General features: G+C 38.1%; 1 protein-coding gene across 1 annotated transcript in view; it reads left to right on the top strand.

The window, feature by feature from the left end:
- Positions 1–22768, top strand: part of snx24 (sorting nexin 24) — a 73878-nt gene that overhangs the window by 13329 nt on the left and 37781 nt on the right. The window contains 2 exon segments of the mRNA NM_001016125.3: positions 18407–18490; positions 20750–20854. Coding sequence (NP_001016125.1) covers positions 18407–18490; positions 20750–20854 — 189 coding nt within the window.

Here is a 22768-nt window from a genome sequence, read left to right as displayed (position 1 = left end):
TCCAACTTTTCTCCTTCATTCTTATTATATATTTTATGCTGCTGTGATATAAACTAGGGATGCACCGAATCCAGAATTTGGTATGTAATTTAGCCAAGATTCGAATTTGGACAAATCCATGTGCCTAGTCGAACCGAAACCTTAAAATCATGTATCTTTTTGTAGTTACTTGTAACTATAATCATACAAAGATAAGTAAATCTATTTGATTCTATTATTACTTGTGTGTGTGTGTGTGTGTAAGTTATTGCTCACTAACAGTTTATGAGAAGGTTTTATCATTGATCCTGCATAGGAGTCCTAGGTAAAGCTCCTGACCCATGGTGGAGACAAGAGTTCTTAAAAAAACCCCAACACCAAGTGCTAATTTGTGCAATATTGTTTGCAAACTTTTGTCATGAACAAAACATCTAACTAAACAATTTATTAGCTTTGTAACAGGCCTTATTTGTTGCTTTTTGGGTCACAATAATTGAGTCTACTGTTTACCCAGCAGTAGACTCAATTATTGGAAAATGTGATGTTGCTGGCGAGCGGAGGGAATATATACAGTACAAATGATGTGGTGTGGGTGCGGGAAATGTGCCCAACTTATATACATCCTAGGAAAATGTAGGCTTTACATGTTCTTTAAGCAGCATTTGAAGGCCTACAAGTGTGTGTGGTTCCTGCTGTATTTAATATCAGTGGAATGATGATCATGTTTAGATTTAAAGTTGCGACACTTTGGGTCACACTCTTTAATTATCCTGTCTATATGTAAGAGCATTTCTCCTCTGCTATTGTCATAGCTGAGATTATTTTACCATTGACAAATTTGATCTTTGCAGCATTTTTCCTTTTTTCGCTTGACATTCTTAATTGATTGCTTGTGTGATGTGTTTGAGCCTCCGGTGGAGCTCTCCAGATTCCTACAGACTGCGATCGATTAGCATTGGGGTGTTAATGTTAGTGATTTCATTTGAGAAACATTTAAAATGTGTCAGGAATCTGTAGCTAAAATTTGACAGATCAAGAGCTCTTGTTATTTCGATCATGCTGCCTGCCATTGACAGAGAACTCTCCGCAGGTTTCATGCAAAACTGAGTTTTGGCACTTTATTCATGCGCAGGCCAAGGAGAAAATCGCCGTCAGCTCCCTGAGCAGTAGTGTGGAAATAATATGGATTCTTTTTAATATTTCATCCTTGTTTTTCCCTTCCTTACTCCTCAGTGGCATTCACCCTGGCAAAGTGACCCAGGGCAGACAGCAATAGATTCCTTCTAGGTCTCTCGCTGCGGTGAAGGTGGGCAGGAAAGTGACCAGGAGGCTTCCTGAAGCAAAGTCAATATTTGTCACACACAGGCTAAGGGCAGGCAGCGGAGCTAACACTCTTTATAATGCCCCTACACTTTAAAGGGCCACAAACCTACAAAGTATTTAAATGTAAAAATAATTATTACCTTTTCAAATATATATTGTAATAAAAAATATATAAAAAATGTTTCCTATACTGTGACTCTCCAGGTTTTTACAGCCCCTATCCCTATTACCTTTTTTACATATTAATAACATTGCCATCAGGCATATTAATTATTAAACAGACTTGTAAAATACCAGCCATAGGGCAATCATAATTGCTTCTGCTGCGAGTTACAGATCCTGCAAAGTTTTAGGCAAATGTAAGCATGCTTTTTTTAAGTGTAACACTTTAAGGGTAAATGAAACCTGGATTACATTTAAAATGTATGGATTAATAAAAGGGAAACCACACTGCAATTCTGGACTTCAGTTAAAAATAATACATTTCCTCTTAAAGGAGAAGGAAAGGCTAAGTCACTTGGGGGTGCCGAAATGTTAGGCACCCCCAAGTGACTTAGATCGCCTACCTTTTACCCCGGGCTGGTGCCCCTGTACGAAGAGAACAGCACCAGCCCGGGGTAGCAGCGATCGCTTCCTATTCGCTTGCGCATGCGCAGTAGAGTGAAAAGCCGAACTTAAACAAGAAAGTCGGCTTTTCACTCTACTGCGCATGCGCCGGCCGACGGATTTCGCCAGCAGAAGAGAGAGGAAGGAGGAAACGCTCGCTAAAGGTACCCCGGGCTGGTGCTGTTTTCTCCTAACAGGGGCACCAGCCCAGGGTACAAGGTAAGCGATCTAAGTCACTTGGGGGTGCCTAACATTTTGGCACCCCCAAGGGACTTAGCATTTCCTTCTCCTTTAAAGGAGAACTATAACCCTAGGCGATAAAGCCCCCTCAACTTGACCCCACTCTCCTCTCCCTTATCGCATAGTTTTAAAGTTTAAGAACTGTCCTCCTAACATAGTAGCGAAGCAGCGTACCTGCCCGACATCTTACCCGCAACTGAAGACACTTCGGGTCTCACTGGCGACACGTACCCTGCTTGCGTATACACAGTTTACCAATTCGCTCTTCGGCCACCAGATCGATGCTGAATGGCAAACTGGAAGGCTGCTGAAAACAAAAAGCTCTATAAACACACAATCTAAAATGAAGACCAACTGTCGATTTTCTCAAAATATAACAAATAATAACATATTATTAAAAGTAAATTTTAACCAAAACCTATTTACAGAAAGTTAGTTGGCCACAGATAACTGTAATACAATCACTTCTGTTTTTTGCTTCCCATTTACAAACGTGTGGGTGCAGTTGACAGATTGTGTGTGTGTTTGTGGCAATGAAATGCTGAACTGAAATAAAATGATCTTGGTTTCATAAAAGGTTTTGACTTGAAATATTGTCGCCATCTCATGTACTTTGTAGCATTTGCCAGTGGCTATTTCAGAGAGGATGTGTGATTTTTCTTGTTGCATGTTACCAAAACTGCATTTTATTACTTTCTTGCCTGCTTTAAGGCTTTTATCTCTTGTTCTAAGAATATCTAAGCAAAATAAATGTGGCCACATTTGCCACAAATGTGACAAATTTAAGATGCAGATTCAGCCTCTTCTGACCAAGTTGCAGCTTATCTCTCCGTGTATGTGTCCATCTGATGGGCCTACATGACAATATCTTTAAAAACAATAGCTAAAAATTGGCCAGATGTTGTTCAGGCAGGTTTGATTTTACCATTTGATCAAGGGCTGCATTTGCACATAGATGTGGTCCTTGATCCAACTGCCTACATAGCAGCAATTATGATCCAATCAGATTAACCCAATATTGGCCACCTCAAAGTGGGCATATCGCCAAGTGTATAGCCAGCTTAGGTGTTCATCCAAATTCCACACACTAATAAATTATCTGACTGTGTTTCTTTTAATTGGGGTTAAGTAATAAAAGGTGCAATGTTTGCCCAGGAGCAGTAACCCATACCAACCAATCAGCAGGTAGAATTTAATGGGCGCCTTTTTAAAAGCAAACATCTTATTGGCTGCTGTGGGTTACTGCTACTGAGCAAACTTAGCGCCTTTTATTACTTAACCCCAACAGATACTAAAAGAAATCCAGTTTTTATTAAATATGGGGGCTTAAGTACAAATAGTCACAAGTTTTAACTTGTATTCAGGCTGCTCCCCTCTAGACACTGCTCCCAGACCCATGTGGGGGACATTCTTGAATGTATAGCAAGCAATTTCATTTGCATGTGATTATTACTATTTTTCCACAAACATAACTGAAATTTAGAGGAAACATGGGAGAAAGATCCCAAATATATCAGAACTATGCAGCCTTATGATTTGTTTACACAAAAAAGTATAGAAGATAAGAAAAGCATGTGACTATAGTATACCTTTATCTTGTCTTATCTCTTCAACCTGTTAATTATTGGTGATTTAGATAAGAATTTCAAATCCTATAACTGAAAGCAGGCAGAATGAAATGTTCTATATAAAATATAGTTTAAAAAAAATATGACTATAGTATACCTTTATCTTCCTTATATCTTCAACCTATTGAGTAAGTATTGGGTATTGGATAACACATCGAATCCTGTGTCTGGAAGGATGCAGAAAGTAAAATATAGCTATAAAACAGTTTATAGCACAAGTAGGAATGGAGTCTGTACTTAAACAGGTATCATTTATTTAAGCCAAGTGATTAACCTTTACATGCAATACGGCCTGTAGTGATAGTATGCTGGGATGGTAGGAATCCCAGAGCCTTTCCTAGCCCTCAGTCTTCCCAGGTATGGTGTGCAACATCTTACCTTCTGCCTTAGTGGTTTTATGCTGGGAATTTTAAAGGGGTAGTTCACCTTTTAACTTTCAGTATATTCAGAATGTACTATTCCTAGCAACTTTGCAATTCATCTTCATTATTTATTGTAAATAGTGTTTTTTTTTTAATTATTTGCCTTTTTGAATACAGCTTTTACATGGGGGTCACTGACCCCTCTAGGCAAAAAAACTTTTTCTATTAGAAGCTACAATTTTGTTTTTATTGTTACTTTTTATTCCATATATTTTTATTTAGTCCCTGTTCTATTCATATTCTAGTCTCTCATTCACACCACTGCCTGGTTGCTAAGTTAAACAAGATTCTAGCAACCAGATAGCTGCTGAAGTGCTAAACTAAAAGCTAAATGGCTGAAAAACTACAAAATATAAAACCTATTAATGTCTACATCATACTAAAAGTTAATTTCAAGGTGAACAACCCCTTTAAGTAGGATATCAAGGCTCAGAGCCTTTCCCTTACAACCCCACTTCCAGTACCAGAGCCCTTTTTTTTTGTCCCACCCACTGTTTGTGTTTTCAGTCTGTTTTGATTTTTCTAATCATTGGTGTGCTCGGTGTGCAGAAAGGAAAGTATCTTTTGTTATTAGCTGTGTGCTCGGAAATGTTAATATTTGAAGTGGCAGTATCCTCAGGAAGTTTTATTTAGCATTCAGATGTTATGGAACAAATGGAAATTTTAAATGCAATGTTGAATGCAGGAATATCTACTGTAGCTTCAGTAGCAGTGCAGTTTATTTTAATTGCTTATTGATCTAAATATATTTCACTTTAATATACAGAAGGGTTTTGTTATTCTGTTAAATCACAGTGGCAATGAACTTGCTTTGACAAAACACCAGTAGATGTCACTGTCACCACTGACCTTGCACTGTCTCTTGGAGTTAATGGATTTAAATTACTGTCTTGTAAACCTGGTTATAACCACATACACATATTATTGTGCATCGCTGATGTATTGTTTTTACTGACTTGTTAGGCTATTAACTGCTTAATCAGTGCCTGAAATACTGTAAATTGTTTCCTTTTTATTTTTTAACTGTTATTGATATTAGGGCCTATTTAGTTACTAGTTATTGCTGCTTCCCAATCATAATTTTATTTTGTTTCATAAGCATCATCTCTGTTGAAAATGATAGAATGCTGATTGACCAGTATAAGCCTGGATCAGTAATCAAGCTGGTTTGAGGGTATCTTCCTTAACATTAGATAGTTTATGGCATTCTGAGCTGGAGAAAATGTTGCCCAGGATTATTTAGTACCTATTTACCTGTATGAGCAAGTGTATTTATTGATAACGCATCTTTTTCATTCTTTAGCATCAGTGTCCAACATAAAATGTTTGATTTGATGAGGAATTATTAACCAAAATCACAGTAAATATAAAATGAGAAGGATGAGTCTTCATGTTTTTTAGAGGGGCTGAAGCATATTAAAGCATATTCAGCTTTTTGCTGAGGTTCATATCTTTTTGTTCTACATTTTATTGCTGGTCTTTTTGTGACTGATATTTTTAGCGAAATTATTTACAAGACTAAACACATTCCTATTTTGCCCTAGATTCTGCTGTAAATGTTTATGTGGAAAACATGCGGATGTGAAAAAAAACTGCAACAAAACTTGTGCAACTTTCTTTTGAACACTAGTATACTTAAGAAAAACTGTGACAGAATTGAAAAAGCCATTTTTCATTGGTTCATTTTCAATGAGGCTAAAAAACTCTAATGTTAATATAACTGGGAAAATAAATAAAGTTGTTAGAGACAATTCCCATTGACTTCTGTTGAACCTCCCCAGCTATTACTTACTCAGTTCTCTTGGCACCTTTTCAGGATTTTTTTCTTTAATAAATACAGACTGTTCTTGGTTCTTAAAGGAGAACTATACCCCCGGGCGCAAAAAGCACCCTTAACTATCATTGCCTAGACCATTATTAATTATTGTTGTAGTTCTTGGAGTATTGTATTTCAAAATATACGCCGTATTTTACGGCGTATAAGACGGCCCCCAACTTTTCCAGTTAAAATAAAGAGTTTGGAATATACTACCACCCTGTGGCTCGCAGACCCAAACCCTCCGCTCCCCCCCAGCATCCTCCAGCTTCCCCCAGGGCCCCCCCAAAAGCATCCTTCAGCTTCCTCCAGGGCCCCCCCCAAAAGCATCCTTCAGCTTCCCCCAGGGCCCCCAAGCATCTTTCAGGTCCCAGCTGCCTCCTGCCGCTCCGGTGGTGTCCCCCGATATGTGCCGCAGCTCCCCACTACTTCTACGCTTTTATAACGTTGCGCCCCGTGTGTGTGACGTCAGTACGCACGGGCGCAACCTTATAAAAGCGCAGAAGTAGCGGGGAGCTGCGGCACATAGCGGGGGACACCACCGGAGCAGCAGGAAGCAGGGCCTGGGACGATTGTGTCCCCCCCCCCGTGCCCCCCTGATGGCGGCCCTGCCAGGAAGCAAGGTGCAGGTAAGTACCCGGTGTATAAGACGACCCCCGACTTTGGCACAGATTTTTCGGGGTTAAAAAGTCGTCTTATACACCCGAAAATATGGTACTCTGACCCTTGTGTTGTATCTTTTGAGTACTCAGAGCTTCAGTTGCTTTAACATATTTCCCTGATTTTGCACATTTTTTCCTTTCCCCTGAAAAAATTTAAAATGGGGATTCTTTAGTGCTTGGCAAGTAGTTTTCCTTTGTGTTTTTCTTTACTTTTGTTAGTTAAGCTGAGAAAAATTCTGTGGCTATTTCTAAAGATGCTCTCAAGATAAAGTGCTTCTCTATTGTTTTTTGTCTCATTCGAGCCATAGGATAGAGCACATTCTGAGCATCTGTTTAGTACTGGTGGTCAGTCACAAAGGGGTTGTGGGTCTCTACAATTTGTGATCATCACTGGAAGATGTAAATGGCCAGGTTACCCAACAGTAGCTTGGCTGGTGGTATAAGAAAATTATTTATATGTGACGGGGCAGGAAAAATCCTGAAATTTCCACATATAACGTATCACAGATGCAGTATTTTAAAGCCTTACACTAAGGCAGAGTGAAATGTCTTTTATCTTTCCTAAATATTTTGACCTTCCTGGAGCTTGGACTTTATAAAGTCACTGCGCAGCAAGATAAAAAGGTTTAGCTATTGAATTAACATTTTTATAATAGGTCAGTAAATCAATTCTAAGTAACTTCTAAAGCTACATTATTTTGTAACTACATTACAGAACTCACAATCACTGCGTTGAAGAGTTTAAGATATTTGTTCCATTCCTTCCAACAATAAAAGAAGTCTTTAATGAAGAGAGTGTTTGATGTAAAAGCCCTATCGTTTGGGGTATAGGACTAGACTGTACATTCTTGTTCCAACAGTAAATATGAAGGAGGACGCATGAAATATATATCTTTTAATTGTGAATTGAATACTGTGATATACCGTTAAGCATAGTCCGTGTTTCCTATGAATTCCTATGCCTCTTGGCACAAAATAGGCAAGGCTTTTAAATGTTGGTTATAGAATTAAAGATATATTCTCTCAAGATGGTGGCCTTGTGGGTTCTTGGAGTGCCCATTTATCCATTATTTGTTGCTCATGGTTCTTCTGTGCTGTGGGTCTGGAGCTGGTTAACCTGGACCACAATTGTAATCTGGAGAGTTTCTTCCTAATATCATAGTAAAATATATACTATTGCCCACCTACTCATTTGGGAGTAGTGCTTAGAGTATTTCTTCAATGCAATCCATCAACTCAAATTTATCTCCAATGTAGTGATCATTAGCAAGAGATTTTCTCCCAGGATTCCTGTCTATATATTTCTGTGTTTTCCTGTATCTGCTCCCAAATAGTTTTCTCCGAATTGCCACTAGATAATATGCTGTAAGTTGCAGCACAAGTTATTGGGTCAGTGTTAGAATCTTTTCAGGCTAACCCTGTCTTCACCCAAAACCCACATCGCCGGGATCATCGGTATTACCTGTACATCTCGGCTTCATTAATCATTTACACTGAGCAGTGTGAATAGATCTGCTAAAGTCTAAAGATTTTTTTAAATCCATTTCCACTGGAATCCTATTATTTTTATCTTTATTGTTGTAAAAAAAAAAAAAGCCCGATTTGATTGTGTCCCTTCACTAATGTGTTCATAGTGCTACAGGCATGCTTTCAGCAATAGCGAGATTATTCCCTAGTTCCTCTACCCCTGTCATAAAGACTCTACGTCTTTCCTTTTAAAATAATAGTCTTTAGTCACATCACTTGGTAAGCCAAAAAGTAGTCTATGCTGTCCCCAAAGAGATTCCTGTCTTGACTATGAATTTTCAAACTTATATATAAACATTAAATCAGTGTAATGAAGGCACTATTCTCTTTAACAAGCTATACATAGTATCACTGTGTGTAAAGTGAGAAACAGGAGAAACTGTGCATCATTTTTTTTCCTGCACCAAAGTTAATAAACCAACAGCTGTCACTTACACAGGTTTTGTAAATACCGCTCTCACTGCTGGTTGCACTGCGTCGGAGGACCCTATGCCCTTGGCAGTATGGACATGTTTTCCTTGCAGTGTTGCTTCAAAATATTTATATGCAATTTTTATGTGACTTTACAAAAATTTTGTTGAGTTGAGGGATTTATCATGTTTCAGTGCAAGGGAGCCCTGTACCTAACAGCTGCCATGACCAGACTATAAGTACAAGGCATTTTGCACCTGTAGGAGTTTAATGTTTTAGCACTTAAAAGGCACAATATTGAAGGGCATATTAATGCAGCATGGTGGCTCAGTGTCCCCATGTTTGCCTTGCAGTGCTGGGGTTCTGAGTTTGATCCCAAACTGGAATTGGCTACTGATGGCTCACCAATTGCAGATTGAAAACTGAAGCCTTTTTGTGTGCTGTATATTCCTGGGCACTCTATAAAAGTTTTCATGAGATAATTGATCTGGGTGCAAGTAAATTGTCTTCATCTGCTCACTTCTTAACCAGCCAGGACATATCCATGATGTGATAAATGCTAGTGGCATGATATAATGAAGTTGTATACCATTTAACACTTCAGTTGGAGCACGTGAAATGTCTTCACCTCAGGGCATCTACAGTCTTACACAACAACCATGTTTATACCATCAAATCATTTTGTTCTGATCAATAGGCAGTTTTCTGTGCCCTTTCCCTACTGTCAGCTGTCATTGAGTGATTTAAACACATGTCAGTACGTAGAAACCTCATTGCTAACCAGGCCTCTCAGTGACATCTCAAAGAGGACCAAATGACAGTTTCCCTGTTGCTACGATGACATGATGGCAGGAAGACAGCAGTATAAATGCATGCAGATGTTTGGAGTAGCATCTAAAACCCTGGCTGCTTTTGAGGAATTGCTGTATACCCATGTTGCAGCTTTTGGACTTCCCCTGTCACCTTTATTACCGCTGAAACTACAGTTGTTAATGGGAATACTTTCCATAACTAAGTCTTTCCTAGTTCATTCAGAGTTATGCAATAAAATCAGCAACTTCTGCCATTCTTAATCTAATACGGCAGTGATAATTGCAGTGATAATTTAACCCCCTCTTGCTCAAATTCTAGCAATCCTTATGTCATAAGATCATTATAGGAAAATGTAAATTGCAAATGGCTCTTGGCTTCTATTGTAAACAATGGTTGTACCAAACTTCAGCTGTTCTGGTGATATTTCCCTTTCAACTGAAAATTAAATAAAGGAAAGAAGTGAACTTGGGTTCAGGTTACCTAGATGCCTATGAATATGTTCAAAAGTGTTTTATTCTGAATCTGGAAGCTAACGATAAGAACATAAAATAATTTTAACTGAATGGCTTTCTTTCCTATTGAAGGTTCAGGCTTCTTGCTAGTGATGAGTGAATCTGTTCTCTTTTGTTCCATTTTTTTTCACACAAAATACGCTGAAGTCAATTGCCATTTTTTCACAGCATTCTCTTTTTTTTCTTTTTTTTTTTTTTTTACACAAGTATCGAAGTCAGTGGGTAAACCATGTCTGCCTAAAAATTCTTCTCATCACTACTGCTTGCACCAAGGTAAAAAAAAAAAAATCTTATGTGCAATATAATTAGTTTTTATGTCTTGGCCCCCAGAATAATATTTATAGAGAGAAAATAGCCCATATGTTTATTGTTACAACAGTTTTTGCAGCAGTTCAGAGTGCTGGCCAAGCAACAGTATAGAATACTCTGTGCTCTCAGCTGTCCTCAGGTTTGGCTCTGTCATGCTATCAGGCACTGGTTTGTAACATTCTCACTGCTAGAAAGACGACATCATCTGACGGAGAAAAACACTGCCTTGTCTGTCCTTGTATTTATGCTCATATGTGGGAAATATTGTTGGATGCGGTTCAATTGACATATCACATCCTACAAGATGTAGGGTTGCTACCTTTGCCACAAGGGTGGAGCTGTGACATCACAGGTGGGCATTGGTGGTGAATTTTCAGTAGGTTGAAACATGGACAGTGCTAAGAAAAACAAGTCTGTCTTGTTTAAAACCCTACAGGTGGCACTGGCAACCCTTATCAGATGTGGTATACATGTCTAAAAATACTAATATTAAAGTCTTAAATGAAAAAGTTATTGCAGTTTAATTGATCAGATTTGACCTTACAGCATGGAAGATCATGTGAAAGTCTTCTTTTTGGTTGGAATCATGAAAAAATCACTTGTACCTACTTAGGAGCTGTAATAGAAGTCCGTGGTCATTATGTTGTGGTGTTATGATGTCAACAATGACAAACTGCAGCAGCCACAATGACATGTTTCATAAGCCTAAAGTAGATTCTAATAGGTTCGATCAAAACCTTCCGCCAGCCCCTCTAGGTGCCATAGGGATGTACTGAAGCTGAAGCACGTATAGCAAAATGACCTTTTCTGTGTTCTGTTTTTCATCTCAAGCATTATTTGTTGATGCAATGTAACTTTCTCTGACTTTCTTTAAGTTTATCTGTTGGTCACTGATAGTAAAGCAATTAAAACACCTCCAGCTTCTCCCTATCTAAAAAATGTTTCCATACAGTGTCTCCAAGTGTGAGTTCTTAATGAGCAAACTTTGACCTGTTTCACATACACCAAGGAAGAAAGGTGCTAGAGCTGGCTCCCATGTTTATCATGTCATGTCAAACTTGTTTCTCTGTGTGGATCCAGCAAGTTCCAGCTATCTTTCTGTTGTACATGTGTATGTGCTCAGCTGTGACTACAATATGAAAAATGAAAGTCAAGTGATTTTATAATAGCCCAGGGTACCTGAGACAATGAACTCTCAGAACCCATATAAAGAGATTAAGCATCATGTTCCCATCCCTGTAATGGCTGCAGGGCTTCCTACATAGACACCACTGGCCACCATTTTGTTTTATCCTACCCATATATCCAGAGCTGTCCTTCCAGCATGGCATTTGCACAAAAAAAAAATCTGTATAATGCCCCCTTAGTTTCCAGAACTGGAGTGCAGTTTGCAACCCCTACATTAAACATTTTCCTGATCTAAAATGGGTTAATGGTGCTGGATCTTTAAAGGGGAACTCCAGCTTCCAAACCAAAATTTGTTAACACACAACACCGAATCCCCCTTATATACCTATCACTGTAATCTGTCAAAAAGTATGAATAAATACCATTTTTATATGCTGAAATCTATCTGCAAAACAGTTCTTCTTTTTCTGCATCATTTGAAATCCTGGAAGGGGGAGGAGGGACTAAAACAATGATTTTACAAATTGTAACAACTTCTCAACAGCTTAAAGATGGCATGCAGGAACTCCATAACCCACAATGCCTTGAATTGTGATGTTCCTTATTGACATCACATGTGCATTAAATTGTGGGATTCATATAATGCAGGCTGAGGACTGTCAACTACTGTTACATTCTCAAAGTAGTCAGCCAGATCAGCAGGAGAACAGGGGGCCAGGCTTCGGTAACTGTTCCAAAACATTACAAATCTTGAAACGGCTTCATATTTTTAATTTATGTATATTGAAAAGTTGCTTGAAATTATGTTTACTTTTCAAAAAGTTTAAATTGTGTTTGGGTTGAGTTCCCCTTTAATATTGTCAAGCAAACCATAAACAGTCCTTGCAAAGTATCAATGAAGATCTCGGAACATGCATTATTAACACATGTATAAAGTTATAACATATTCTGTGTATAGATTGAACATACATACAAAAATAAAACAGATAATCAATACCTAGTGCTAAAGAGTGCACTGCTAAATGGAGCTTACAATCTAAAAGCTAAAGAGGGCATACATTTAGTATGAATTGTTTGAACTTTTTTGTATCAGTTTTGTAATAGAGCAAATGGGCAGTTTCTCTATCAGCTGTAAATGATTTACAGCATTAAGGTGGAATTTTGGTTATAATTCCCATTCCCTCTATCAACTTCCGACTGTTTGCTCTACTGTGTGTTGCTGTATATGAGCAACCCATCATCATGTAGACATTTCTTTCTGCTTACCCCGGTAGCCTTCAAACTTCTCCCCGCTTATTAAGACTTTAAAGATACAAAGCCGTAGCTCAGTAATTGCTTTCTTGAATCTGCCCTTAATAATTACATGTAGTAAGGCTGTATTGAAAATTAGAAAGGCAGAGACTAATGGAAAACTAGATTTTTCACTGAATTAGAAAGCAAGACAATCCATATATTGACAAGACTTCAGGTTGAAAGAGATCAAGAAAACTGTTTTAGACTGTCTGTGAAAAGACTCAAATGCCGCTCTGATATACAGTGGCATCTGCATTTTCTCATAGTGGATATGTTTTGTGTGATATCATGTAGAACTCCACAGGGCAGAAATAATCTTTGGTCTGTATTGCTGTACTTGATATACATGCAGCAGGGAGGTGAGCAGACAATACTTTGGCTGATATCTCATGGTCACAAAATATGTACATTTGCTTGGGTTTAAAGACCTGCGCTGAATATGTTTCTATATGGCAGTACCTTGTACTTGATCCCAACTAAAATATAAATAATCCTTATTGGAGGCAAAACAATCCTATTGTGTTTAATGTTTTATTGATTTTTTAGTTGACTTAAGGCATAGAGTTCCAAATTACGGAAAGACCCCTTATCCGGAATACCCTTGGTCCCGAGCATTCTGGATAATGGGACCTATACCTGTATTATAATTTTATTGATTTGATGACCTACATGCACTGACATATATTCTGTCACCTTTTACATTGATTATATAACAATTACATGCAACATTAACAGAAACTGTGATAGGTTTTAACAGGAACTGTTTAATCTGCCTGTATGTTAATAATTCATTGTAGGCATGGGTCAACCCCCCCCCCTTGTTAAAATGAAAGTACAGATACACATACTGCTGGGGAAACTTTCAGTCTGCTAAAAAAAAATTATTTATCAAATAGCGAACTGAGAAATCCATTACTAGCTGAAAATCATATATATCAAAAGGTGTACGTTACATCATATAAATGTGCAGCTAAGTAATACTACTGTGTCAGTTTATTAGAATGTATTCTTTGAGCAGTTAAATGCCATTCTGCTCTATGTGGTAACTGTACTCCTGAATCTTTGGCAAAGTTCATCTTTCAGCAGGACAATGATCCTAAACGCAAGGCCAAGGTAACACTATAGTGGCTCAAGGACAAAAAGGGGTATGTCTGGCAATTGCTCAGTCAAACCCTCATCTCAGGACTTTTAGGAATATGTTGCCCTATTTGAAAATTGAGTCATGAATCGTCTGATAGATACATATTCCTGTAAAAGGTGGTCCAAAGAACTTATCCCACCAGTTGTTCTAGATATTTTTCTGTAGTTACAGATTCAGTGATTTGTAATGGAAACTTAGAGCATTAAACCCACAACTAAAATGAAGACAGGGCAAGCATTAAATGAAACTGATGTGCTTCTGGCTGGGTAATAAATAGAAAGCCATGGTTTTAATATATTTAACAATTATATTGATGCTGTAACAGCATGAAAACAATCACCCACACACCCTTATTTAACCAGTAAGCCAATGCCAGTAACCAATGCCAATATTTATTACGTCAACTTTCCATCATAATGCCTGCAATCATGAAAGGTCCAGTGATAAATAGCCTGGTTGTTGCTTGAACCTAAATATTGGCCTTAAGTGTTTTGTTTGAGTTACATACACTGTCCTGAGACAAAATCTCAATGCAAAAACATAATCTTTGTTTTCTTTACACTTCTGCTGATTTGCCAACTTATAAGGGAAACTCATTTATCTGTCATCATATTAAAGCACACAATATACACATTCAGTATTGATAAAGCCGCCGGTTTCTCATGGGGATCTTAGCTGTTAGGTACATTTTCTGAATTATGGCTAAAACAGCTGTTACAATCTCACTACAAACCATCTTAAAGTTTGCAAGTCAACATATTTCTTTGGAGTCATTGTTCCTAGACCAAAGCCAAGATACAAATGTTTAGATTATGATAGATCATTTAACTAGGAAAGAGTCTTTGTTTGGGGTGGAAAAATCAATGCCAAATCTCTTGGAGCTGCTATTTTTCTATCACATTTCTATCGCATTGAACCATATAAGAGAATAAAGAAATGCTGATGCTATATTTAGGGTGACAGAGATTCATGTGGAGTGGTTGACCACAGTGAGGAACATTTATATTGGATTTGTTTGTTCTCTCCCTTTGTTTTACAATGTTGTGCTGTATTGTATCTAATAATATATAAGTTTAAAGGGGAATTAAAGTTTTGCAAAGGATTACAGTGTACATGCTACTTCTTGTGCTTCAAACTTTTTACAGTCCCAAGGCCACCACAGCCCTTTAGTAGAGAACATCTTGATTGTGCTTATAAAGATACCCTGGTAGCTCACCATCTCCTTTCTGCCGATTTTCAGCAACTCACAATATACAGAAAAATAAATAAATAAAAATTACATATATATATATATATATACACATACACACACACACACACACACACACACACACACACACACACACTATGAATATGCAACATGCAATTCAAAATACAAGGCTGACAACAATCCCTAAGTTTAGCTTCTCAACAGTAGCACAGAGCATGTGCAGTGCCACTGACACTTTTGCATATCTGTCTCACCTGCTGTATCCAATCCCAGTGTATGGGCCCCTACATCAAGTTCTGCACTCTCTTAGAAACTTAGACAATCACTTAGTTCTTCAGCATTTTTGTCCTGAAGAAAATAACCTTTGTTTAAAATTGGGCCGTACAATTGTCACGGGCGATTAATTGGGCCCACCCTTGTCGCGGGCGATTAATCTCCCTGTGTGCCACAACCCTAAGAGTAGATTAGTCACTAATTTCCGACTAATTTCCCCGTGTGCCACACTGTGTAAGGGCTGTGGCACACGGGGAGATTAGGCGCTGCGTGACAAATCTCCCTTGTCGCGGGCTAATCTCCCCGAAATGCCATCCCACCGGCGAAATCGCTGCACCGTGTATACCATCCCACCGGCAATTTATATTCTCGCCGGTGGGATGGCATATCGGGGAGATTAGCCCGCGACAAGGGAGATTTGTCACGCAGCGACTAACGTATATATTCTTGATTAGATCCCAACCGTGCAACAGAGCAAACACACGCACAACAAGCGATTTACATTATCACTGGTGGGAAAGCATTAAGGGCTGTGGCACACGGGGAAATTAGTCGGAAATTAGTGACTAATCTACTCTTAGGGTTGTGGCACACGGGGAGATTAATCGCCCGCGACAAGGGAAATTTGTTGCACAGCGACTAATCTCCATGAAATGCCATCCCACCGACGAAAATGTAAATCACCAGTGGGGTGGCATACACGGTGCGCCGATTTGCCGAAGTTGTCTCGAGAGGCATCTTCGCCAATCACGACGCCGCGTATGCCATCCCACCAGTGATTTACATTTTCGTAGATTAGTCATCCACACTATCATAGATTAATCGTGGGGCAACTAATCTCCTTGTCTGTCAAAGCCCTAAGTCTCTGCAGGACACCCCACATCAAATTACCACTGAGAATATGTTCAGATGATCAGGTTATAGACCAGTGGTGACCCTGGCAATATACACAATTGTTTGGGAACTGCCCCACCACTGCAGATCTTGTTTATTAGATAAAATAACTTGGTAAATTAATTTATCTTTTTCTATGTTGTAAAGGTATGGATAAGGCAATGAAAACTATTAAACTCTCAGTTGTTGAATTCCCAAACAGCTAGGAGTAATAGCAGGTAGTAAAGCACCTCTTGCTGATATTTTTTCTTCTTTGTTGTATGTGGGTTCATATTTCATGGGTGCTCTTCAGTAATGGTTACAATAATTAATTCGGACATTTCTATTTGTAATTATCTTCTAAAAGATAGCATTGTTCAATGGGAAGCTAATTTCCTTGCAGTGTTTTTATTTTTCATCCTTCTTTATTTTGGCACTTTGAGTTATGTGAACCAATTTCCTTGCATTGTTAGGTGGTAGCAGGCTGCACTTTCTCAGCTGAAACGTGATAGAATCGGAAAGCACAATCACCGTGGCAAAATACACACACCACATGAATTAGGGTTGTTTGAATTAGAATTTTAAACACTGTTTTCTTTGCAATTTAAGCATCACTTTAAGCAAATATTGTAGTGGGTTCTTTATTGAATAATTTCCTAGTATGTTTACCCAGTATTTTTTTTATTATTATATACTACATTCTGAAATGTACTAATTGTGAATTTTGAGAACTAATCTTCCTTTTACTTTTTTAATGCGTTAAAGTTAATACTTTAATGCATTGAAAAAGTAAAAGGAAGATAAAGTGGCGTTTCCACCAGGCCTAGAACTTGAATGCCGATGGCAGGGATGTATTAACATGGCTTTACCACCTTTTGCAGGTACATTTCACTGTGTGAGGGAACAATTATTTTAGTTTCTTTATTATCCTGCAAGAAACCTGTATTAGTGACTGGCCCCAGGGCAAAGCAGGTGTTGAAGTATTTTCACTACATTTAATACCCATTAGTGGCTGGCCTGTGCACTTGGAGTGCACCAATAGCAGTGCTGCAACACCTGTACTGTTAACATCTTGCCCTACTGTTATCAACCTCTCTTGTTTTACATGCGGAAACTGCTGCTCTGTGGAAGCACTTGGCAGCAGGCGCTACTTGGACATCCTAAAGATATATGGGTTATTTAGGATTGCAAGTTCACTTGCATTCCTGCAAATTTCCCCATGTCAGTTGTAAGTAAAACCACTTTCATTAAAGGTACTTCCGTGAAGTTGCACTTGGTGGCACTCAGTCACTTACCCCCTGACCAGGCGGGAGATCAACGGTTCCTTTTGCACCCAACGTCAGTAGGTGCAGGGCAAAGCACACTTCCCAACAAGTCTCATTTAAAACTGGATGGGAGCCAGCAGCATGAACCATTGTACAGGTATGGGACCTGTTACCCAGAATGCTCAGAACTTGGGATCTTTTCATAATTTGGATTACGGCCATACACATGTAGATTTTTAAAATATCTCTTGTTATTATAGGACCAAGCTTATTGTGAAACGATCATTTAAAAGTATGTCCATCAATGATACCAACTGTTTCAATCAATAATGTCCGGTTCAAGCTAGGAAAAACTGTGGCAGCTGCCTGCTTGGTCCTTAAAGCAGTTGGACAATGGACAAATTTTATTATAAAAGACGGACATTTTTTTGTGACTGATGTTGATCAAAAGATTGCTAGATGTACAATTGTTAGGTGCACAATAACCTTGCGATAAATTGATGGTTTTGGCAGATCACACTGAAATTGGTCATTAAGTAGAGAAAAATCGTTATGTGTAGGGCCAGCTTAAGTCTTTAGGAAATAATGTAAAAATTAAATAAACCCAATAGGATTGTTTTGCCTCCAATTAGGATTAATTATATCGTAGTCAGGATCAAGTACAAGGTAATTCAGAGTTTTCCGGATAATGGGCTTCCGAATAACAAATCCACACCTGTATTATGATTAAATGTGTGCAGCTAGGGGCCAGCTGCTACTTTAGAGCTGTTTTTTGATTGAGTTGTGGAGAATGCCTGTACATAATCGAGCCTTTATATTGTATTCCTATTTAAGGAGAAAGAAATGAAGGGTGACACAGTTTATAAAATACATTTTTCCCATGTAATTTGTGTTACAAATTAGCAACGTTATATTTTTCTTAAGCAGCTCACTAATTCCATTGTTTAATGAATATTTCTGATGGTATTTTTTCAGGTGTTTAGAATAGAAGTATTAGTGAATGGCAGACGACATTTTGTTGAAAAGCGGTACAGCGAATTCCATGCCCTTCATAAAAAGGTAAATATTACAGCTACAGATTTATTATTCTGTGTAGTAAAGTTTGATGCCTGTGTGTTAGCTAGCGTGTAAACCTTCCATCATAGACTGTTAGGTGCAAATGGGGGAGAAGAAAGTATATTATTGAAAGTGGTAAACAGAAGAGAAGTAAAAGTGTTACTACTGTGTGCGTTATTTTATCAAATTAATATTTTATTCAAGAAATGTCTATAGCTTCTAAACAAAGATGTAAACTAGAAATACAAACAACAATACAAGCTATCAACGTATTGCAAAAGTCAGTGTGGAATATAGTCTGACCGAAATTAAAGACAATTAAAAAGTTCAGTAATAACACAAAAGAAAAGGGTCCGACACTGTGACTCCAGCAAATACCTGCATGGGCATTGGTTAAGTGCGTTTTAAAGTTTAATCTTGCAGTGCTTGTCCAATCCTCATGCAACAATTAGCTGGTGTTACATGATCATAAATGAATTACTAAAGTAATTGCGGAGGAAAGTGCTGTATGAGTATGTATGGGTTCCTTGCATATTACATAATAGTTTCTCCAGAAAGCCTGCAGCAGAAGAATTAACTCCCAAGTCTCTTTATTACTTCCGCATTCATCCTGCTCAGGCTTACTCTGCTCATTGGTAGCTCAGTACTTGTCCAAGTAGAATGCATCAGCCAAGGTGTTGGTAAATAAGCACAGAAGTAATAATCTGGGCATATCCTATACAGGTATCGGACCCCTTATCCGGAAACCCATTATCCAGAAAGCTCCGAATTACGGAAAGCCTAACTCCCATAGACTCCATTATAATCAAATAATTAGGATTTTTAAAATTGATTTTCTTTTTCTCTGTAATAATAAAACTGTACCTTGTATTTGATCCCAACTAAGATATAATTACCCCTTATTGGATGCAAAACAATCCTATTGGATTTAATTAATGTTTTATTGATTTTTTAGTAGCCTTAAGGTATGAAGATCCAAATTACGGAAAGACCCCTTATCCGGAATACCCTTGGTCCCGAGCATTCTGGATAACGGGTCCTATACCTGTACTGTGAAATTAAGAAAAACTCCCTTTCATAAATGTCTGAATGGTAATATAGACATTTGGTATATAGCATACCCTTACATTATATAATGGTTCCCTGCAACAGGTATTTTCATACATCCCTAGATATAGAGTTATTTTTAGGCAGAGAGCACAGTTGCTTATGATTTACTAAAAGAAATTCTCTAGGAATTGTATAGGCAGGCTGGTCTTGTTGGGCACCTGTATTGTCTTTGGGTTGCATCTCTGTATCCTGTGTAATTTATCTTCTCTTTCACATGGCTGTCACCAACTCCAGCAGCTGTGATGATGGCCTATTCAAAGCCTGACACATTAATAAACTGAAAGGAAGCATGCTTAGGTTTTTGGCTTTGCAACGATAAATAGAAAAATATTGTTGTGCTGTCACTTAGGCACTGGGCTTTCACCACAATGTAGAGATTAAATAAACAAAAATATCATCTTTGAACACATACTATCCTAGTACAATAATGGAATATTACTCAGAAAAACATGTAAATTGTGTAACTACTTATATATAGTAGCCAATCCCATATTTCCTTTCAGTTTTAAATTTGTAGTAGACTGTTCTCTCACTACAGTTTACTACTTATGAATAACTACAAGCAACTCTTAACTGGTCACAGGGTTTAGGCTGATTTCCCACAGAGAAATTAGTCGCCCACAATAAAACTCTGCTACCGTGGGCAACCAGTCTATCCACATATCGCTTTGGCTTTCTGAAGTCCTGCAAGTCCTGTTGGTGGAAACCTAGCGAGACTTGGGGAAGCCAAAGTGCTGTACAGGCCTTTCCACCAGAGATTCCCTTTGTTGCCAATGGAAAGACATTTCGGAGAGATTAGTAGCATGCAGTAGCAGAGATTTATCTCCGGCGACTAATCTCTCCATGGGACATTAGCCTTAAGAGGCCAGAGGATAAGATACTGTACATTGTAATGAGCTATCTGTGCCATATCTGCATCAGTAGTGATAGGCTGAGTAACGTTTTTAGAATTAAAGAAAACATATGAATTCATTGTACAATATTACATTTTTATGTGTAATTGCCCGTTTCATTAGAAATATCAAGGTTGATTGGTATGGTTTTTATAATGTGGGAAATATTAATGGCATGTGATTTGTATGGTTCTTATAGTATGCGATATATTAATTGCATATGCCATTTGTAAAAGAAACTTTTCTTATTGCTCTTTAGCTTAAGAAAAGTATTAAAACGCCAGAGATTCCATCAAAACATGTAAGAAACTGGGTGCCTAAAGTTTTGGAGCAACGTCGCCAGGGGTTGGAGGCATATTTGCAGGTAAGATGTCTTCCTCCAATTAGTTATTCTTTTGAAAAGTGTTAGTATATATCAGAGAGGCAGTTGAGTGGTACCATGGCAAAGTGTGCACCATTCCCACAACTGCTGATTAGTTGCTGTAGTTTTTTTTGGGTCCTTTATGCCCACAAAACTATATATAATCTTCCAGGGTTGAGATGAGCCGGCAGAACACCAGAAAAAACCCGGTGGGCCCCGGCCCTCGCGGGACACATTTTTGCCTAGCACAATATATCACTTAATATGTAAACATGCAAATCCATTCATGATTTTGAAGAACTTCAAACTTCATGTCTCCAATACCAGATATGTATATTTTTATGAAGACTCTTTATATGTCTAGGATTTCTGAAAATTCTCTCAAAGCTTAAACTTTACACTGTCTTGTTCCACATGTCTAAGGTACAAAGATAAATATATGCCAGGCATTTGGTGCCCAGTATACATAGGACTGCCAATATGTGTGGCATGTAGAAATCCCAAAATTAAAACATAGTGTATACACCCCAGAAAACCTTACATTTTTAGAATGCTAAAACAAAAATGGGTTGCTATGCCTTACTACTTCAAACTACTAATTATAATCTCTAGTTTTTTAATGACATTTCTGAAATTCGCCTTCAAGCTTGCAATTTATAGCACATACCACCAAACAATAATAATAAAAACATCATAAATATGAATGACAGGGGTCTTATGAACAGTTCAGTGTCAAGTATGGCACAGGGAACTGAAAATCAAAATAATGTAATTTTTATGGGCAAAAACAAATAATTAAGAACAATGCAAACTTCTATAAAATCCATGAAATATCCAGTCGAAGCAAAGCTGAGCAAAGTGCCAGCCAATGGATTTGTTTCTGCACATGTACCTAGCACACCCTGCAGTCACAGTACCTACACACTTTTCTATTTGCTGCTGCGCTGCTCAGTAAACAGGACTTTTATCCTGTGATTCACAGGTCGACAAACAGTTGGGCTGTGCTTGAGCATAACCCTCCCTCTCCCAACCCAAAAGCAACTTGCCCTGATGTGCCATCATTACTTTTATACCCACCCATAAAATGAAATAATGGCTAGATGAGGCATCTCGGCACACTGACATCACCGCGAGCATGGTGGGGCCGTGAAACCTAGTTTGAACCAACCTGCTGCTTTTGGGCCTGCCCACACAACACTACTGACCCTCCTATGGAATTGATGGAAGGACTTTTTTTAACCTGGGGGTAAAAGAATTGCAGAAAAATCCTTATCTAAAAAAAACAACGTCCCAAGTGTTCTGGTTGGAATAAATCCCATCCATTTATACACATATACACCCATAGTTAAATCCAGATACACAATTTGATTAGAATTACATTGTCTTTTCAATTCTCTTCTTTGATAAATTATAAAAAAAAAAAATGCTAGAGTCACTTTTTCTTGTAATTATGTGTATTGATTTTCGTTGCTCTGCTGTTTAAATAGAAAAATAGAAGACAAAATTGGAATAGGGAGTCCCAGTGGAGCAATCTTCTCCTTTATTTTCTTTGATAATAGGAAATAAAAGCACATCACTGAAAGTGGAGACATTGAAAGTGAAATGTTTCTGTACCGCAGTATCTGATCCCAGTAGGAATCGCTGCCTGTTCTTGATCCTTATTAAAAAGTTTGAGCGCTGTGTTAAATAATATTAATGGCCCTGGTTGTAAGTACTTAACAGTTCTTTTCCCACACAACTGAATGTATTGATTGATTTGGGCTTGATGCAACGGTTCAGATTATACGACTAATTCTATCCAAACCTTAACTGCGTTTGTTAAGTGCCCCACATATCTTTAAATGAATCAAGATGATGATGTAGATTACAAAAAGCAGAAAACCATCCATCTCTTTTTGATCGGTTAATAACTTGAAT

This window comes from Xenopus tropicalis, chromosome 1 (genome assembly GCF_000004195.4).
Source record: "Xenopus tropicalis strain Nigerian chromosome 1, UCB_Xtro_10.0, whole genome shotgun sequence".
NCBI classification, from domain to species: Eukaryota; Metazoa; Chordata; class Amphibia; order Anura; family Pipidae; genus Xenopus; species Xenopus tropicalis.
Note: the sequence above shows the minus strand (reverse complement) of the source record. Positions and strands in the feature narration are given on the sequence as shown.